Source organism: Pan paniscus, chromosome 14 (genome assembly GCF_029289425.2).
Source record: "Pan paniscus chromosome 14, NHGRI_mPanPan1-v2.0_pri, whole genome shotgun sequence".
Taxonomy (NCBI): Eukaryota; Metazoa; Chordata; class Mammalia; order Primates; family Hominidae; genus Pan; species Pan paniscus.
In genome coordinates, this window is record NC_073263.2 from 81,065,020 (window position 1) to 81,085,491 (window position 20,472).

At 37.2% G+C, this 20,472-nt stretch overlaps 1 protein-coding gene across 2 annotated transcripts in view; it reads left to right on the top strand.

Moving 5' to 3' along the window:
- The first annotated feature begins 216 nt into the window (after positions 1-216).
- The window catches only part of NDFIP2 (Nedd4 family interacting protein 2), a 74,990-nt gene continuing 54,734 nt past the window's right edge, over positions 217-20,472 (top strand). For both annotated transcript variants that reach the window (XM_055096897.2, XM_008950570.5), the window contains exon 1: positions 217-1,042. In XM_055096897.2, coding sequence (XP_054952872.1) covers positions 767-1,042 — 276 coding nt within the window. In that variant the 5' untranslated portion in view covers positions 217-766. The remainder of the gene's footprint in view (positions 1,043-20,472) is intronic.

Genomic DNA, 20,472 nt, shown 5'->3' on the forward strand with positions numbered 1-20,472 from the left:
GTGAGACCCCATCTCTAAAAAAACAACAAACAAAAACAAAAATTACCCCACAGAAGAATTTCAGGGCAGTGGAAATACTCTGTAGGATACTATAATGATGGATACCTGCCATTACACATTTGTCCTAACTCGAGGAGTATACAACAACCTGAGTGAACCCTGAGGTAACTATGGACTTTGAGTGATGATGAGGTGTCAATGCAGGTTCATCAGTCGTAACACATGTACCACTCTGAGGGGGGATGTTGATAATGGTGGGGGGTTATGCCTGCGTAGGAGCCAAGTGTATATGGGATATCTCTGTAACTTCTCAATTTTTCTGTAAACTCTAACTACTCTATGTTAGTCTTTAAAAAATCGCTTATCTTACGAATGATTTTGAATAAGCGTTTTGGGAATGTTCTAGAGATGAATCTCCTCCCCATGTCCTACGCTGGGTGAGGAAGTGTCGGGTACCCGGGCGACCTGTCCTCAGGTGTTCTAGGAACGCGGCCCCATCCCTTGTCAGCCTCTGTCTCTGTGTGGTGAGAAGGCGCACTGGCTCGTGCCTGCGCGAAACTCGCGCACACAGAAAAGACCAATCAAGGACGGGTCATTCCCGCCCCCCGCGCGCCTTTTGCGACCGCCCACTCGACAGGTTGACAACCTAGACAGCTCCCCCGGACTTGCCTTACTTTTCCATCTCCTTCCACCCAGCTATACCCTCCCACTGGCGGCGCGGTTGGCACGCCGGCGGAGCCAGCGAGTCTGCGCGAGCGGTCCGAGCATGCTCAATAGCGCGCGCGGCGCCCCGGAGCTTCTCCGCGGAACCGCGACCAACGCGGAGGTCTCGGCGGCCGCTGCGGGAGCCACAGGAAGTGAAGAGCTTCCGCCGGGAGACCGCGGCTGCAGGAACGGAGGCGGAAGGGGCCCTGCGGCGACGACGTCGTCGACGGGGGTGGCCGTGGGAGCTGAGCACGGAGAAGACTCCCTCTCTCGGAAGCCGGATCCCGAGCCGGGCAGGATGGATCACCACCAGCCGGGGACTGGGCGCTACCAGGTGGTGAGTTCCCGGCCTCCTGTGCCTCCCGGGACTGCCTCCCGCCGCGGCGTCCCGAGAGTCCCTTTCCTCAGGTTATTCCCGGAGGAAAAGCTGTGGCTTTTTTTTGTTGTGTTTTGTTTTGTTTTTTTGGATCTTCTGGCTGGAGCTGCTTCACTCGCCTCACCTGCGCACTCCTGCCTAGGACTCCTTCGAAACCCTTCTCTCTCGCCCCAAGTCTGCTCCTAGCTCCTCGCCCGCACCCTTAGCCCCCCTGTGAGACGCCCTCCCTCCACACACCTTACAACTTGTATCCGTTTTAATTTCTCACTTTATCATTTTCTTATTCTCTGACTCAGTCACTCCTGAGACATTCTAGTCGATTGTCTACTGGAAATGGGGCTGACTTCACATACCTGCCCGGAAGGTGATCGCCGTCATAAATGGGGTGGGTGAGTAGGTGGGTGGAGGTGTAAGTACTGCGTAGGGTGGGATGTGGATTTGGCAAAAATGTGGGTTAGGAATTGTGGAACTGTAGAGAAAGACTAGCCATAATGCTGATCTTGTCTCTCTGCTCGTTAACCTTGTCATTTTGTCCTTTTCCATTATGTTAGTATTAAAAATGACTGTATTTTTTGGTAATCCCCACTTTTTCTTTCTTTCTTTCTTTCTTTTTTTTTTTTTTTTTGGTTAGAGGGGAAACAGAGGTAGTTTTAGTAGAACAAATTCTAATCTTGTTTGAAAAATTATTTTTCGTTAAATACAAGGTTTTCCAGCTTAACTGTGTAAACTTTGGTAACTATGTTGAAAAAAGTGAAATGTGTTCCTCTATATTTTCAGTGTCAATTTTTAAATATATTTTTCTTTGTGTATTCTGGTGGTGACGTTAGAGATTCCTGTTGTAAACCTTAGTTAAAGATGGACTGAGCAATAGTTGACTCTGCTGTTGTGCTGTTGCAGCTAGGTAGCATGTCATTCTACAAACTTTCAGCCCATTTACTGAGGGAGAGGAGAAAAACAATACATAGCACTGGTGATGCAGTTTATGGTTTATAAAATTTTACAAATTTAGGTATGTTAGTCCCAGGTTTCAACTTTCAAATCTATTTGCACATGTAAGACAGTTATAAGCCAAGACTTTCTATTAATAAGTACATTTTGGCAAATATGAAGGAACTGTAAGATGAGATCCTAATATATGTAATTTTGCATTTTTCTAAGATAAAAGCTCATGAGGCTTCCATTTTCAATTGGTTTGCATTCTTTAAAACCTACAAAAGGTCCATATTCCGAATTCTTTGAAAATTTATCAGCTTTTCTCAACAACTTGGGAAATACTGTTTCTCCCAGTATGGAAAGCGTTTTTCAAGTTGTCAGTGTACACCCTTTTGATGGTTTGAAAGGCATTTCTAGGTTTGTAAATGTCAGCAAAAATAAAATGATATAAATATTGAATAATATCAGCAGTGAAACTTGTTTCATTTTTCTAATCTTTCTATTAGATTAGAAACATCAACCATGTTCTTCTACAGACGTCACTACTCAAAACACTTAATTTATGTAGCTCTCAGTTTTAAGATATTTGTTTTCCCAACAACTCCTTTCAAAATAAATGGGCATATTTTATTGCTGCCCCCTCCCCTCGTTTTTTTCAAACTGACGATGTGTCCTACATAGACTTTGAATGTTCCTTGAGAACAGAGGGCAAAAATCAGTTCTAAAGATAAAGCCTACCAGTCCCTCTAAAGGTAGTACTTTAGGTAGGACATCGATCTGTTCTCCTTGTAAGGCAACTTACAACTAACATTGTAAGGCAATGTTAGTGTTAGAGTTACACAATTTACGTAGTCATTTAACCTATCTAGTATAACTCTTGGTTTTGTTTATAATGGCCTGATTAATAACATCAGTGTATGCCAGAGAAAAAGCTGAATTGACATTTTCAATAGACTTTTTAAACTAGGGATCAGTCTTCAGCTCTGGCTTATATGATGAACACAACTATTTTGTGGTTGCCTTTAGCTCAGTTTTTGGGAAAACTGGAATGCTTAATAAACTGGAGCAATAAACCATTTGAGTTGTTGAATGTTAAGGGATGACTAAGTCAGGAGATAGGCAAGTATACTTAGGGGTGAGATGGTATGCAATGTTAATTTTTCACTTATTTAAAGAGTTTAAAAACAGCTTTTCATACTGGAAAGCTAGCAGTGATGCTCAGGGTCATCAGAATGACTTACTACCATTAGCCAATGCACAAGCTTTATCTAGAAACTGCTTTTTCTGTGATCTCTTCTTTCCTTTCATTGTTAAAAGCATCCAAAATTTATTGAGTAAAGCAGTGGATAACAGTTTAGAGCTACAAAAATTCTTGATTGTTACCCTTCTAATTTCAGAAAAAGCCAGGTATGACACGTAATTTTATGGGAAATTCAGTTTTGTTTGTTAGTAAATGAGCAGTGTTGCTAACTATGACGAAGTTGACTTGGCTTGCAGCTGCTAGACCACATTCTAACTTTGATGTTCGTTATTTTATTATTTATTTATTTATTTATTTTTATTTTTTGAGATGGAGTCTCTGTCACTCAGGCTGGAGTGCAGTGGCGTGATCTCGGCTCACTGCAACATCCGCCTCCTGGGTTCAAGTGATTTTCCTGCCTCAGCCTCCTGAGTCACTGGGACTACAAGTGTGGTGCACCACGCCTGGCTAATTTTTGTATTTTAGTAGAGATGGGGTTTCAGCATGTTGGCCAGGCTGGTCTCGAACTCCTGACCTCAAATAATCTGCCCGCCTTGGCCTCTCAAAGTGCTGGGATTACAGGTGTGAGCCACAGAGCCCGGCCAAAGTTCTCTATTTTAAAGCATTATGTACCTGTACCAAGCTGACTTCTAAGATTGTACCTGTACCAAGCTGACTTCTTATTCTGTGTACAAGTTAAATTGGCAGTGTTGATTGTAGCAGTAATTTCCCAAACTGTATTTCAGAATGATAGTAAGTGTAACTGGAAGATTTATAATACATTAGCATATTAAAACCATGAAAAATTCTGCAGTAAAGACAGTGATTTGGATTTCTTTAACCTAGCTCTTCCTAATCTTTGTTTTGTTTTGTTCTTTGTTTTTAAAATTTTAAGATTATGTTAACATTTCTACAATATCAATTTTCTATGGAACATAATTTGAAGTATTCATTCTACAAAGATCTGAGTACTTTGCTCTTGTATCTGGGGAATTAGAGTTGCCCTCGATAAATTAGCTGAGAAGGAGGCTTGAAGGAGGCCTGACTATTAACGGGTAAAAAACCTACAGGTTTTAAAGCCATCTGGGCTTATATATTAGATTGTGCTGTTTGCAATTTGTGAGACCTTGCTTAGTTACTTTACATCTTGAAGCCTCAGTTTCCTTATATTAGTATCTACCTGACAAGGATTATTGTGAGAAATAATATAATACATGTGTAAAACATGTAAAGACTGGTACATGATAAATAAGTACCCTTTTTACAAGCTAATAAGTTAGTGTGTTAATGTTTCACGGTTTCTGGCAAAAAAGAGGTGACCTCCAGGTTAAAGACTGATCATTACTCATGACATAGCAAGCAGCACGAACATCAGCATATTTGTGTAGGTTTTCCTAGCTACCAAATTCCACAAAGGGGCTCGGTGTCCATATGGATTCGTGCAGTGGGTTTGCATCACAGCTGAGGAACTCAGAAACTCAGAACCAAGGGTGCAGCTCTTTTTTTTTTTAAAGCAAGCAGCAAATATCTTAGCAAACAACAAACAAACTAGTTCACCTTCTCCTGGGATGGCAGTTACACACTGTGGTTGCCTGATCTTTGTTCCCTATGTAACTTATTAGAAGAAACAGCTCAGTATGAGGAAATGGAAAGCTTTACACACACTCAGCAAGAATGTGCAGGGACATTCAGGCCCATGGCTGACTGCCTCACTGAATAGTACATGTTCTGGATGAGATGATGTATAATGAGTTTTAGGTATACTCATTTCATTTTCCATTGGAAAGAAGTGTTGCAGGCTCTTACCTTTCCTTACTCTCTAGTTGTCACCTTTTCTTGCCAGCCTTATTCCTTTGATCGTCTCTTGTTTGTTTCTTTTGAATTTATCAGTATACTTTATCTGGTTTATATTCTTACCACACCTCTTTTACATAATCAAGGTTACCCAACTGCATAGTCTGATAGCTACTTTTCAGTTCTCATGTTGCTTGATTTCTCTGTTATACTGACAGTATGAATGTTCTTTGAAACTCCGTCCTTATTCCTGATACAGTTAATAAGAAGCTTTCTACTTCTCTTGACTTTTTCTGACTTTTCTTGTCTTAGTGAACTCTTTTTGTACTTAATCCATTCTCCTTAAATATTGATGCATTACCTGGCATGGAATATTGTCTGTTACTTTCTTCCTCATTTGACCATCCTTCAGGAATTGTTTGCATCGTGTGAATCATATTTGTAGAATATAGGTTGAGTATTCCTAATCCAAAAACCCGAAATCTAAAATGCCCCCAAATCTGAAACTTTTTGAACACCACATGATATCACAAGTGGAAAATACCACATGTACGTATTCAACACAACTTTGTTGCATGCACATATAGTCACGTTCATCTTTGGGTCCCATTCCCAAGATATTTCATTACGTATATGCAATATTCCAGAATCCAAAAAAAATCTGAAATCCAAAACACTTCTGGTCCCAAGCATTTTAAATAAGGGATACTCAACCTGTATAAATTTTTTGTTCTTTTGCTTAAAAACCTTCAGTGGCCCCTTACTGAATCTGCCCCCAACATTTAATAACATTTAATATTAAAACTTCCAAATTTTTAAAAAAGTTGAAAGAATTGTACAGTTAACCTCCATACAAATTGTGGGCTCTACAGTTAACAGCTTATTCTATTTGTATTGTTGTGTATTTATCAATCCATCTATTTTTCGATCCTTTCAAAGTAAGTTGCAGGGATCAGTGTACTTGCATGCAAGCCACATGTTTATCATTAGCCTACATTTTAATATTTGTTTATGGTTCTTTTTCTTTGAGGTAAAATCAATGTATATTGAAATGCACAAATCTTACATGGCCTAGTGGATGAACTTTGGCAAATTCATATACTCATGTAACCCAAACCACCTTTGACATGTAGAGCAGAGATCAGCAAACTGTGGTCCAACTCCTGGTTTTGTAAATAAATTTTATTGGCACACAGCCATGCCCATTCATTTACGGTGGTAGGGTTGAGGACATTCATGTACTGCATAATGTCTTTTCATTCAATGAGGGACCTCATATACTGGGGTCCTGTAAGATGTGTTTAGATAAATACTGTTGTTTTACAGTTGCCTGCAGTATTCAATACAATAACGTGCTATACAGGTTTGTAGTCTAGGAGCGATAGGCTAGACCATACGGCATAGTATGTAGTAGGCTATATATACCATCTAGATTCGTGTAAGTACACTCTCTGATGTTAGCACAGACACTCATCCATCATAGGGGCCCCACCCTCATGACGTCATCTAAACCTAATTATCTCCCATAGGCTCTAACTTCAAATAACATCACTCTGGTGATTAGGGTTTCAACATATACATTTTGGAGAGACACAAACATTCAGTTTGTACCACTGCCCTTTACAGATAAATTTAATGACCTAATACAGAATATTACCATCACCCTAGAAAGTTCCCTTATTATCCTTACTAGATCAATTCATACCCCCCAGGTGACTGTTCTGATTTTTTCACTTCAAATTACCTAGTTTTGCCTATTCTAGAATCATACAGCATGTAGTCTACAAAGCTTCTTTCATTCAGCATGAAGTTTTTTAGATTGATCCATGTTTTTGTGTATATCAGTAGCTCATCCCTTTTTATCATATAGTTTTCATTGTATAAATCGTATGAATACACTGCAGTTTATCCATTGCTGTTGATATTTGGGTTTTTAGTTTTCTTTTGCTGTTATGAGTAAAGCTGTTATATTCTTGTACAAATCTTTCTGTAAAGCTGATATGAATATTCTTGTACAAATCTTTTTGTGGACATATGTTTTTATTTTCCATGGGTGGAATTACTGAGTAATAGGGTAGGTGTATGTTTCAATTTTATAAGAAACCACCAGACTTTTTTCCAAAGTAATTATGCCATTTTACACTTCCACCATCAATGTATGAAAGTTTTGGTTGCTCCACACACTTGCAAACATTCTGCTGCTGTCAATCTTTTTAATTTTAACCATTCTGGGTTTATTAAATTTTTGAAGTTTAAAATTCCTGTTCTTAGCATACAAGTTTTTTTGAATGGGCCCTCCCTACCGGTACAGTGACATATCTCTGTCTTCTTAATTTTTATGCACTGATTTCTCATCTGAAGTTCTGTACTCTCTCTAGTTTGTTTGCCTCATAAAATCCTGTTCTTAAATGTAAAAACTCCTTCGAATCTATAATTGAAAGAAGGAGGTAGAGAGAGTTTCTGACCTCTGTCATCAGCATCAAGGCAGAAGAAAGTTAGGATAACTTGTTATACTGAATTATGTGTTTGTGTGTCTTTCTAACCTTCTAGACTACTGCTTTTTCTCAAAGGTGTGTTAGGGTTCTGTCAATGTCTGATTTTTATTTCATCTTTAAAATAGATCTTTGTATGTTGAAAAAACTAATTGAGGAAATGTACGCTCAAATATGTTGTATACTAAGTAGTACACCAAGTTGTATACCAATACTCAAATGTGTTATATACCATGTTGTTGCTTATAACTTGAAGACCAGTATTATGTCAATTTGGGTTGCCAGGGTAAATTGCTTTTAAACATACCCCAGATTAAAGTTTCTCTTGCTATTTTTGTGCATGTCTTGATATTAACTGTAAATACGTTATTTGGTTGAGTTTAGCTCATTAAAAAAAATTATACAAATGAGTACACACCTGAACAGTGCTGAATCAAATGGTAGCCTTTGCTTAGGCACATTTGAGCAGTACATGATCTAATACTGGAGTACTATATGTGTAGTGGCAAATAAATGTATTGGAATTGTATCATGAAAATACCATATTATAATTTATAGCTTATGTTTTTGAGTGCCCTTTGTCAGATTTATGCTAAAGGTAAGGGAGCAGTTTTTAGATATCATTATTGATTATGAAACAAATATCCTATAACTCATTCATCTGATATATAATAGCTATATATTATAGTACTTCTGTCTGCTTCTGTTTTAGGTGTTGGTTAATAAGACAGTTAAGTTTTTGTCTCATGGCTCATGCTTTGGTGGAGAAGTGCAGATAGATAAGTAAGCCTAATGTCAGATAGTAATAAATTCTTTGAAGAAAATAAAGCAAGTTGATGGAATAAATAATAAATTCTATCAATTATGAAATAGCAATAATAGAACAGTACTTACATTGTATTAATAAAATGCTGCTAAATGCTTTGTACATATTAGCACGCTTAATCCTTCCACTTCTATGAAGTAGATAATGTCATTATCCTCAATTTGCAGATGAGAAACATGAGACACAAACAAGTTAAATAATAGGCCCAGCTGTGATGGAGCTGGTATTCAGACTTGGGTGTTTTAGTTTTATATTGCTGTGTAACAAACATCTCTAAATACAAGTATTTATTTTCTTTTAAGATTCCATGGGTTGAGTGTGATCAGGAGATTGTTGATTCTACTCCACATAGTGTTAGCTAGGACTGGAGCCATTTTGGGGCTTGGTTGGGTTGGAATTTCCAAGATGGCTCACTCACTTGGCTGCAGTTGATGTTGTCTATTTTCTGGAAGCTCAGCTGGAACTATTGACTTCAGCGTCTCAGTTCTCCTTTGTGTGCCCTCTTGATGTGACCTTGGCTTCCCACAGCATAGAAGGAAGAGGAAGCTGCCATTCTTAAGGCCTGGGCTTGGAAATTCATAATGTCATTTTTGCAGTATCCTATTGGTCAGAGCAGTTGTAAGACCCCCCAAATTCAAAGGGAGAAGAAATGAATTCCATCTGTCAGTGGGGGAGAAACTTGCGCATACATGGAGGGAAGAATGTGATAGTGGCCATCTTTGGAGATGATGTGCCACACCAGTCAATTTGACCCCTTAGTAGATAGGGATCAGCTTAGTCAGGGAACTCCATCCACTCTTAAGTTGTGACAGTCATGCAGACTTGATTGAAATGTGAAGATCTAGTTCTAGTTGATGAGTATTGTAAATGTGTTAATAACCTGTAGTGGAAATGGAAATGAGTTTGTTGATTGAAGATATAGGAGGAAAGCTGTATGGCTGCAGCAAAGTTAAGGGGATGGCCTAGAGTGGAATGGGACAAAACAGAAACAAATTTTATGCTGGATTTGATAGAAGAATGGAACTGTCATTTATAACTCTAGTTTATAATTGTTTCATGAAAGCAGTTAGGTCCACCTACATGATTTGCAAGGTCTAATGCCGAATGAAAATGTGGGGCCCTGGCCTGTGATGAGGAAGTCAATCTCCCCTTTCTGTAGACCTTGTCTTTGTATAGGTCTATGGACCCCCAAGCAAATATGTAGTCTCCACGTCAGGACATGCTCATTACCTACATCAGTGATAGGCAAGAGGCCACCCTCTGAATGTGCCAGGGTGATTCTAGCCTAGGATGGGGATGGCTGTCACCTTGCCTTTCCCTAGTTGTAGGGTGAGGATTAGGAGGTCAGACTGAGCCACAGGTCTCAACTGAGTGAGAACACTTCCTGGAGAGGCAGACCACTGGTGAGCTGAGGTGTCAGGCCCCTGGCACATGCTCCATTGGAGTCCTATTGGAGTTTACTTATAAAACTGATATTTAGAGATAAAATTATTAAGAATTTTAAGACAGTGATCACAGGGTATTAAACCCCAATCATGGATTCCTCCTGAGTGGTGGTCCCATGTGACTAGAGTGATCACATGCTCGTGAAGATGACCCTGAAGCCTATGTTACTTGGGGTGGTGGTGGTGGTGATGTAGACCAGGGGTTAGTAGGTTAGTAAACCCTTTCTGTAAAGGGCTAGATAGTATTTTAGGCTTTATAGGCCATGTGGTCTCTGTCACAGCTACTCAGATCTGCCATTGTAGTGCAGCAGTATCCATACCAAATATGAAAATGAACAAATGGGCTGTGTTCCAGAAGACTATTTGCAAAAACAGTGTGCTGGATTTGGCCTGCTTGCTCTAGTTTGCCCACCCCAATGTAGATGTTATAGGAATGTACCTCATATAGGCCTGAAGCTTGGCATGTTGAAGGACGCTTCTAAGAAATTAATTTTTTATTTCACCCAGTCTCTAAATAAATTCCTAACAATGTGATGAGGTTGTTTTGCATCCCTTACTTGCACCTGATAATCAGCCAAGCACCTAGTCTGTCCTAGAATTGGGATGGATATGAGTGGATAGTAGAAGAGAATATAATACTCCCTGTGAGAGTGTCAAAAACAGCTTATTCAAATATGGTAGAATCTTCATTCTGTTAGTGTGATTGCCTCATTGAGGTCATTCTTGACTACCTTATTTTAAATCACTATATCCCATTCACAGTACTCCTTATCGCTGTTTCCCGTTTGTTTTTATCCAGAGTACTTATCATCTTCTGGTATTCCAGATATTTTGCTTATTTATTTCCTACCTCCCTTCTTTCTCCCTGAATTTAAGCCTCATGGTGGTAGAGAGATTTTTGTCTGTTTTGCTCACTACTGTATATATCTTTCCATACCTGCCATATGGTAGACTTTCAGTATTTGATAAAGATGAATGAATGGTGCTAGTTCAAGGCCAATTTTATAGACATAAAACCTTGCCTATGTTATTTTATTCCTTTTTATATTTGTTCTGTTTCTGCTACTGAGACCTGGGCTCTTTAAGGTGGGGGTGATGGTGGTGGTTGTTTCTTTGCATTCTCTTCCAGCTTGAAATATATTGCTTAGTCTTCCTCTGTCTCTCTCTCTCTGAATGGTGTCCTTTAGAGTTGTTCAATAAGTAGCCCATGAAGCCATATGCAGTGGCCCTGCTTATCACCTTCATAAACTGCGGAGTTGTGAATACTGGTTTGATTTTCCTTATCTTTTTTATATTGATTACTTGGCAACTATTTTCTTAATATCTGACCTTCATTCTAAAACATTGCTCAATTGTATGTGTATTCGCAATATGTTATTTTAGGATTTTGTATGTATTCTATATATGTAGGCCTGACTTGAGTTTAATTAACTGTGGAATGGTATGGAATCTTCTACTGACGTTTAGTCAATGTAAATTTACTGACAAGATCACTGTAATTAAGGCTATGCAATTGTAAATCATCGTATGTCTCTGTTTTCGGGCCATGTTGTTATGGTTTCTTTCAGATGTTTTATCACTTAGCTGGAATTAGGGTGTGGGTAAAATTCTTGTTAAAGACGTGCCAAATGCAAGTTGAGAAATGCTGCAGTAGTCTAAGATTTACTGTCAGATTATTTCAGGGTTTTGACTTGCTTGCTTTTAAGATTTGTTTGAACATGTACAGTTTAATATTTTAAAAGTTCAGGAATGTGCTGTGGTTAGTTCATCTATGATGTTTCTCCAGAATTACTCATAACATTATGTAAAGAAATTGTGCTATTTGGACAGAGGTTTTGAGAATAAGGGAGTGAACTGGATTCCATTTTGTAAAAGAATCTTTTAATGTGATGGTATTAACCCCTTTACTAATTTTGGGGGTCTTAGGACATATAGCCTTTTGGATATTGGACTAAGGAAATCCAGTAGTGACACCTTTTTTTTTTTTTTTCCTTTCTTTATAAGTGTTCAAAGTGACAGCTTTTATAGAACATTTGTTCTCCTCACCTCGGGAGAGCTTTCATCTATATCAGATGACTTTTTGTGTGATTTCTGTCAAAAGGGAAGAGTCTTGAAATAACACTTGAGAGTTTTGTTTTTTTTTGAGGCAGAGTCTCGCTGTGTCACCCAGGCTGGAGTGCAGTCTGGTGGATCACAGCACTGCAGCCCCAACCTTCTGAGTTCAAGCGGTCTTCCCCCTCAGCCTCCCAAGTAGTTGAGACTACAGGCATGCATCACCACGCTTGGCTGAATTTTTTCTGTTTTAGAGATAGAGTCTTACTATGTTGCCCAGTCTGTTCTCAAATCATTTTTCTGCCTTGGCCTCCCAAAGTGCTGGGATTACTGACATGAGCCACTGTTCCTGGCCACACTTAAGGCCCTTTTAAGTATTTGTTTTTAACCTTTAGAGAACAACAGGAGCACCTGCATACCTCATCCCTGCCTACGTTGTTACTGCATTGCATACTTTGGCCATGTTTTAAACTATAATGCTTTTGTTTCTCTATCACCACCCCAAATCATGCTATCTCTTGCTTTGTAGCTTTTAAACATATCTTTCCCATTTTTTCTTTTCTCCCTCCTTCTTCCAGGACTAATTTCAATTGTGTATTCAGATCTATATTTAGATGTTATTTTCTTCAAAAAACCTTTCCTTCCCTTTTACCTCCCCATCTCCATTTCCTGCTCTTTACTTTCAAGTTCTGCGTGTTCTTTTAACTGTGTGCACTTATCCTTGTTATAGCCCTTATTTCATGGTGTGTATTTCCCCACTAGATTGTAAACTCAGTGGGAAGCAGGGCTTAGATCTGTCTTGTTTATAATAGTTTATGTCATTGTTCTGGTCCTGTTATAGGTGCAAAATAAATACTTATTAAAGAAATAAATGAATGTCTTTTCTGAATGATTCCAAGTGTGTGCATGGCGATACTGGTATATTTTATTATGTTTATAAAGCGATACGTAGTTTTACAGAATTCTGTGCTATAAAAGTAATAATGTTTTGCACAGCCTATGCACTGTTGATATTCTTGATGTTCATAATTAGGGTATATCCTTTGCTTTTATAATAGTGCTGATGAATCAGTTTAGATGAGTTCTGGTATTTTTGAATAATTCCTCTTGTAACCAGTGGCTTGCATTTGCAAGATAGTAACCATGGTTAGGTTATTTGGTCTACCCATGGAAAAGAGAAAAGGAAATTGTTTCCAGATATTGTGGAAGTAGGGGAGTCCTTAATGATCATTTTCTTCAATCTTCTCATTTTACAGAAGACTATCCGAGGGAGGTTCTGTTCAAGGTTATGCAGGAAAGCTTAGAGGACAGATTTTATTACCGTAAACATAGCAACAGAGTTAAAATACATCAAGGATCCTGGGAAATAAAACCTTTATGATAGCTAAGTTTCTTTTATGTATGGCAATGCCAGACATAGAGAGCATGAATGGTATAGCTTAAAAAGTCTGGTATCACCTAGCTACAATGAACCCAGCCGATTGTGTAGCACTCACACCTCGGTAATCTTTCATTGGGCTGGATTTAGCTTGTAGGTGTTTTCTTTAACCATCATATTAAAAAAAAATCAAATAGTACATGTCCACTTTTAAAATTCCGAGCACCAAAAGACGAATAATTAAAAACAGCAATCTCCTTTTCACCCTTTATCTTGTAAGTTTTTCTCCTTGGTGGGGAAGAACCCAAAAAACCTTTTAACTATTTCAGCTGCTTTATTTTACTGTGTATTTTTAACATATGCAGTTTCAGCAACTGATTTATTTTTTATTAATTTTACTTTGCTTTCTTACATGTCCTTGCTTTCCCTACCCAAATCATGATCTTTGTAGTCCTGCCTCTTGGGTTCAAATCTTGACTTCTCAAAAACGTTGTGATCTTGGGCCAACTATTCTATGTTGTAGTTTCCTCATCCCTCATCTGTAAAGTAAAGACAGTACAGAATTCTATCTCAGAATTTTTGTGAGCATTAAATGTATGAAAACCATCTAATTTTTGGTTAAATCAGTGACAAGTATTTACATTTTATGACTGAAAATACTAACTCATCACTGAGTTAAGCAGTGTATTTTGTATAACTTTAAAAATATTTCATGGAGTTGCTTAATTTTTATTTCTTTAGTTATATATTTATTGTTAATTTTTTGCATATCCTCTGGTGACTTTCCAAAACTTACTTATCATGTTAATTTTTGCGTGGTCAAAGGCATTGGATTAGTTCCTTTTTTCTTTGAAGACATTCTTCCTAGAGCCTTCTATTCTCCTATTTCATCAGTACTGTTTGCTCTCTAAGCCTGATGCACAGCTATCATACTGAGACTTTTCCCTGTAGATGTGTTATATTTCCTGTTTGTTGCACTCTAAGTCTTTTGTTGTTTTTGTTTACTCTTTCATTTTGGTGGAAGATGTTTTCCAGTAGGTTCCTAAGAAAGGATACTTGGGAGGTTAAACATTTTTTAAGACATTGAGTTTGCTGACATAAAGCTCATTTTAATGTTATTTTAATGTCTGTAATACCTGTAGTGATAATAACCTCTTTTTAATTCCCAATATTGGAGATTTTCTATATTCTTTTTTCCTTAAATAGTCTAGTTGTGATTTTCTGTCAATTTTATTCATCTTTTTAAAGAATCATCTTTTGGCTTTGTTAAATTTCTGTTGTTTTATGTTACTGATTTCTGTTTTTACATTATTTATTTACTGTTTTTCTCTTTCTGTTATGGTTTACTTTTTCTGTGTGTCTAATTTCTACTTATTTGATATTTTTCTAGAAATCTTATTTTCTAATTTGATTTTATTCACTTTAAATTTCTTGAGACTTTTTTATGGGCTAATATATCCAACTTGATAATATACTGTGTGCACTTGAAAATAATGTATATTCTTCAGTTGTTGCATATAGTGTTCTAAAAATGTCAGATCAGGTTCATAATATTGTTCTGATCTTCTATGTCTGTATTGATTTTGTTTTTGTGTTCTACTAATTGCTGAAGAAGAGTTATTAAAATCTGCAATGATTTAATGATCCTTTAATGATCTGTTTCTTGTTTTCTAAATTCTGCTCTCTTATGAAATGTCCCACTTTATCTCTGATAGTGATCTTTGTCTTCAAGTCTATTTTACATGATATTAATAAAGCCTTCTTATTTTATATTTAGGTTGGTGCAAAAATAATTGCAGTTTTTGCCATTACTTTGAAATACCTTCAGATGGCAAAAACCACAATTACTTTTGCAACAACCTAAATATTTTTGTGTGGTGTATCTTTTTCTGTTTACTTTCCACCTATCTAGGTCCTTTAAATGTGTCTTTTGTTGGTACCTTATAGTTAGGTCTTACTTTTAACAGCCTCTGCCTTCTTATTGGAGTGTTTGCATTTAATGTAATTGTTGATATGGTTGGTTTACATCTACTGTTATATTGTTTTTTATTTGTCTTTTCTGCTTTTTGCTCCTCTTTTTACCCTTTTCTATCTTCTTTTGGATCATTTGATATATGAAAAAAGTTTTAGTGTCCCTTTCAATATTTCTGTTGCCTTTTAGCTTTCCATGTTTGCTCTTAGATTACAAGAAAGTGTGAAGGTTAGGCATGTATATTTAACATTAATATTGTATCACTTCATATAAAATGTAGAACTTCCTAACCACAAAGGTCCATTTACTCTCCAGCCCCTTCTAATTTCAGTGTGATAGTTGTCATACGTATTATGTTGGGAATCCCACCAGATAATGTTATAATTTTTGTTTTAAATCATAACATTTTAAAAAACGTAAGAGAAAATTAATCTTTTATATTTCCTTAGATATTTACCATTCTCTGCGCCCTGTATTCATTCTTGAAGACACGTTTCCCTGTATTATTAATTTCTTTTTAATGTGAAGAACTTCCTTAAGAACTGCATTTCTTAAAGTGCAGATCAGCTGCTAGTCAATTCTCTGAAGTTTCCTTAATCTGAAAATGTCTTTATTTTGCCTCAATTCCTTAAGTGTCTAGATATATATCTTAGGGTATAGAACTCTTGGCTGAGTATTTGTCTGTTAGGTCTATAAAGACATTCTTTCATTTCCTCCTGACCACCATGGTTTCTGATGAGAAAGCTGTAATTATTTGCATCACAGTTTCTCTATATGTATTGGTTTTCACAGGCTGCATCTAGTAACTTCTGTTTATCTTTGATTTTTTGAAGTTGTGTAATGATAAGTCTAGGTGTAATTTTCTTTAAATTTGTTCTGTTTGGCCTTACTAAAGTTGAATTTGTAAATTGACTTCTTTTACTAATGTGAGGAATTATGGCCATTATTTCTTCAAATGTTTTTCCTGCCCTAATCTCTCTCATGTCCTTTGAGCTCCAAATTCCACATAAAAAAAACTTTTAAAGGGTTTAAACTCACTGTGGCTCTGTTGTATTACAATTTTATTTGATCTTTTTTCTTTTCTGCTTTTTATAATGGGTAAATTGTATAATTTTACCATTTCTTTCCTCTTAATTGTGCCATTGATCCCATTAGTGAATTTTTATTTCATATTTATTATTTTTCCATATTAAAACATTTATTTTGTTTATTTTTTACATTTTCTATTTATCTGCTGAGATTCCCTGTCTTTTAATTGATTTTAAGGTAATTTCGCTTTGTTTCCTGGAACGTAGTTGTAATAGTTGCTTTATAATCCTTATATGTTAACTATAACCTGAATCATCTTGTGATTGGCATCTACTGATTGCCTTTCCCCCAGAGAATGATTTATATTTTGAGTATTCTAGTAATTTTCGATTTTATTCTGGATCTTCTGAATATTTTGCTGTGGTCCTTTGGAGAATGTTGGTTGTTTTGTTTTAGCAGGCAATCAACTCCCATAGATTCAGATTGTAAGCTGGGTCTCTTATGCCGTGTGCAGTGATTCAAATCTTAGCTCAGGTCCTTAGGCCTTTACTGGTATCGGTTTTGGATCAGTCCTACATATGCATGGCTTAAGGGTTAATGGTTTCCCCTTACTTTCTAGTTTGCATGGGCTCCAGTCCATGCTTCCTCTGGCTAGAATAGGGTTTCTGGTGGAGTTTTAGCATCCTATGCCTCTGTTCCTCTCCATAACTGTGGCTTTACCTTAGAATAAAGCTGCAAAAAGAAAGGGAAACTTACCTGGTACAGGTTACTTTTACAAGTTTCAGCTTCCCGCTACATCCCTGCCTGTCTTTTTTAATATTCAGAATGCCCAGGTAGTTGTGTTTTTTTATTTTTTAAAATTCTTTTTGTATTTTTGTCCTAAGTTCATAGTTGCTCTCAGTTGGGAATGTTGGACTGTAGGGGGTTACTGCCATGCTGAAACTAGAGCCAACTGTAGATTTCTGAGTTTTTTTTTTTTTTCTATTCCTTGCATTAACTCTCCCCCTAGTATTTTTGTTTTGTTTTTCTTTCATGTTGGAAGTTTTCTTTAAATTTGGGTGTTCCTTCCATGCCCATTTAAATCCTTTATCTGTGGGGGGTGTGTGTGTGTGTGTGTGTGTGTGTGTGTGTGTGTGTGTACTTGTTGATCTTGGTTTCAAAGTTTTATCATGTCTTGGTGAACCAGCCTTTTCTGTGGGGGCCTTCCAAATGTCAGTGTCTGCAATTTAGTTAGGAAGCTATGGCAGTAGTTTAGGTAAAGGATAATAGTGGCTTGGATTAGGGTAGTGGCACTGAAGAGAAGTGGGTGGGTGGATTCAAAGATGTGTGTGTATGCGTGTGTTTGAGTGTGTGCATTCAAATCAGCATTACAAATACTCATAAAGGTGAATTTGTGCTGAGAGGGAGGGGCAGGGTAGATTACTACCTGTGAATTTTTATTGGAGGCATCTTAAAATAGAAAGAGCTTGAATTTAGAGACAGTAAAACCTAGGTGTGAATCTTTTTGTCTTGTTCATTTTAGTTCCTATTGCAGACAAATGAAGTAATGAAATGTGATGTGGATGTGGTGATGACTTTTTAGAAAAAAAGAGGTGATAAGCTAGATTTCATTACAATTAAAAATTTCTGCTCTGTGAAAGATACTGCCAAGAAAATAAAAAGTCACAGCCTGGGAGAAAATCTTTGCAAAAGACGTCTGATAAAGGACTGCTATCCAAAATATACAAAGAATTCTCAAACTACAACCCTATTAAACAGGACAAAAACCTTAAGAGACACCTCACCACCGAAGATATACAGATGGCAAGTAAGCAAATGAAAAGATACTCTGCATCATTTTGAAATGATGGTTAAAACAACTAGTTACCACTACATACCTGTTACGATGGCCCAAATCCAGAACGCTGACAACAACAGATTCTTCTGAGGATGTGGAACAAGAACTCCCATTCATTGTTGGTGGGAGTCAGACTGATATAGCCACATGGGAAGATAGTTTGACAGTTTCTTATAAAGCTAAACATACTCTTACCATGCTATCCAGTAGTCATGCTTCTTGATATTTACCCGAAGGAGTTGCAAGCTTACGGTCCATTCAAAAACATGCACATGTATGTTTATAGTAGCTTTATTCATATTTGCCAAAACTTTGAAGCAACTAAGATGGCCGTCAATAGGTGAATGGATAAACTGTGAGACATACAGAGAACAGATTATTATTCAGAACCAGAATGAAATGAGCTATCCAACTACAAAAAGACAGGGAGGAAATGTAAATGCATATTACTAAGTGAAAGAAGCCAGTCTGAAAAGGCTGTATACTATGTGATTTAAACTGTATGACATTCTGGAAAAACAAAACTAAGGAGACAGTAAAACGATCAGTGGTTGCCAGGTGTTAGTGTGGAGGGAGGGATGAATAGGTGGAGCACAGAGGATTTTTAGGACAGTGAAAGTACTCTGTATGATACTGTATTGGTGGATTCCTTATACTTTTGTCAAAACCCATGGAAACAGCGCCAAGAGTGACTCTAATGTAAACTATAGACTTTGGGTAACAAGGATGTGTTATTGTAGTTTCATCAGTTATAATAAATGTATCACCGATGGGGGATGTTGTTAATGGGGGAGGCTTTGCCTGTGTTGGGGAAGCGGGTATATGGGAAAGCTCTGTACCTTATGCGGACTTTTCCTGTGGATCTAAATCTCTAAGAAGTGAAGTCTGTTAAAAACGTGATTTGGTGAATCAGTATAGGGGGATACATGATTGCTAACTTTGAGAGAGGTAAACAGAAAGAGTGAGTGATAGTGTGTATATATGTGTTCGTCTTCGATATTCTGAAGTTATTCAAATTATGTATTTAGATTTAGCGGCCAACTTCAGAGTTTTTGCTTTGGCATATAACACTTTGATGGATCAACCCCTTGACTATCATCTGTAGTGGTGTCTTGGCATTTGCTATGCTTCCTGGATGAATCACTAACAACAGTATGTCTAAGTAATTGATGTTACTGTATTTAGTTTTGCTTGAGTATTCTGTTGTTAGCTTCTCTGAGTTTGTTGAGGGAAGAATGAAACTTTCTGTGAAGGAAGTTGGTGTTTCAGGCCTGGTTGTTACTGGTTTCAGCTCCTTGGTTTGCCTATGATAGACTATGTTGACTTTTCCTTTATTCCTCTTGCTGAAGTCATACTTACTATGGCCTTGCCTCAGAGCTTCTAGCTGTTAGAAGCTAGAAGTTTTAGTGATTAATGAGATGGGATTTGCACCTATTTCCCGCACCCAGTATTGTACCTGGAACATATTAGGCTTTTAGTAAATGTTAGCTGAATGATGGATGACTAATTGACTGAATGAAAATGCATGAATCGCAAAAAGAAAAAGAGGCGTAAAGAGATTAATAACACCAAGGTTATCCAGCTGGTAGGTGGTGGATCTATATCTTAAATTTAGATTTCCTGACATCAAATCATGTTCTTTTTTTAGTTTATTCATTTAGCATCTAGCTTTTCTTCTAAAAATATGTGAAATTAAATAAGACAGTACATCATGCTAATTTTTAAAAAGGACAAAAGAATTCTTCTAACAGTAACTCTAACAATATTACATGGGGTTAATTGCTTTAATGCCCTTGCAAATGAAACTTAAACCAAACCAGTTACACACCATCCAGCTTCAGTCCAGTCCCTGGGTCAGAGACAGTATCTGTAGCTCTGGATTTAGTTTTAGATAAGACTCTTTAAAGTTGGCTGAGGAGAATAAAGCCCCTTACAAAAGAAACAGAATGAATGGTTGAAGATAGAGGGAAAATGAGGAGGGAATAGTTATCAGGAAGCTAAAGAAAAACTAATTAGAAGTACTGTTAAGTGTGTTGGATATATTAAATATTTAAATAGTATGAGGACTGAAAATAGGCTTTTGGATTTAATAATTAGAAGGTCATTGTTTTCAGCGAGACGTTTGGGGGAAAGCCACATGGTAATGAATTGGTGAGGAAATAAAAGTACAGAAAATGGGAGTATATACATACATATATATTTCTTTTCAGGATGTTTATCACTAAAGGAAAGAAGGGAGCTATGGAAATAGTTCAAAAAGCAGAAGAAAAAGTATTTATTTTTAGCTGGGGGGAGGTTTTTTTTTTTTCTCTTTGAAGTATGGTGTGAATAGAATATACACGTGGGTAGGGAGAAAGAAGTCAGTGTTGAAAAGGAAGGAGAGAGAATTTAAA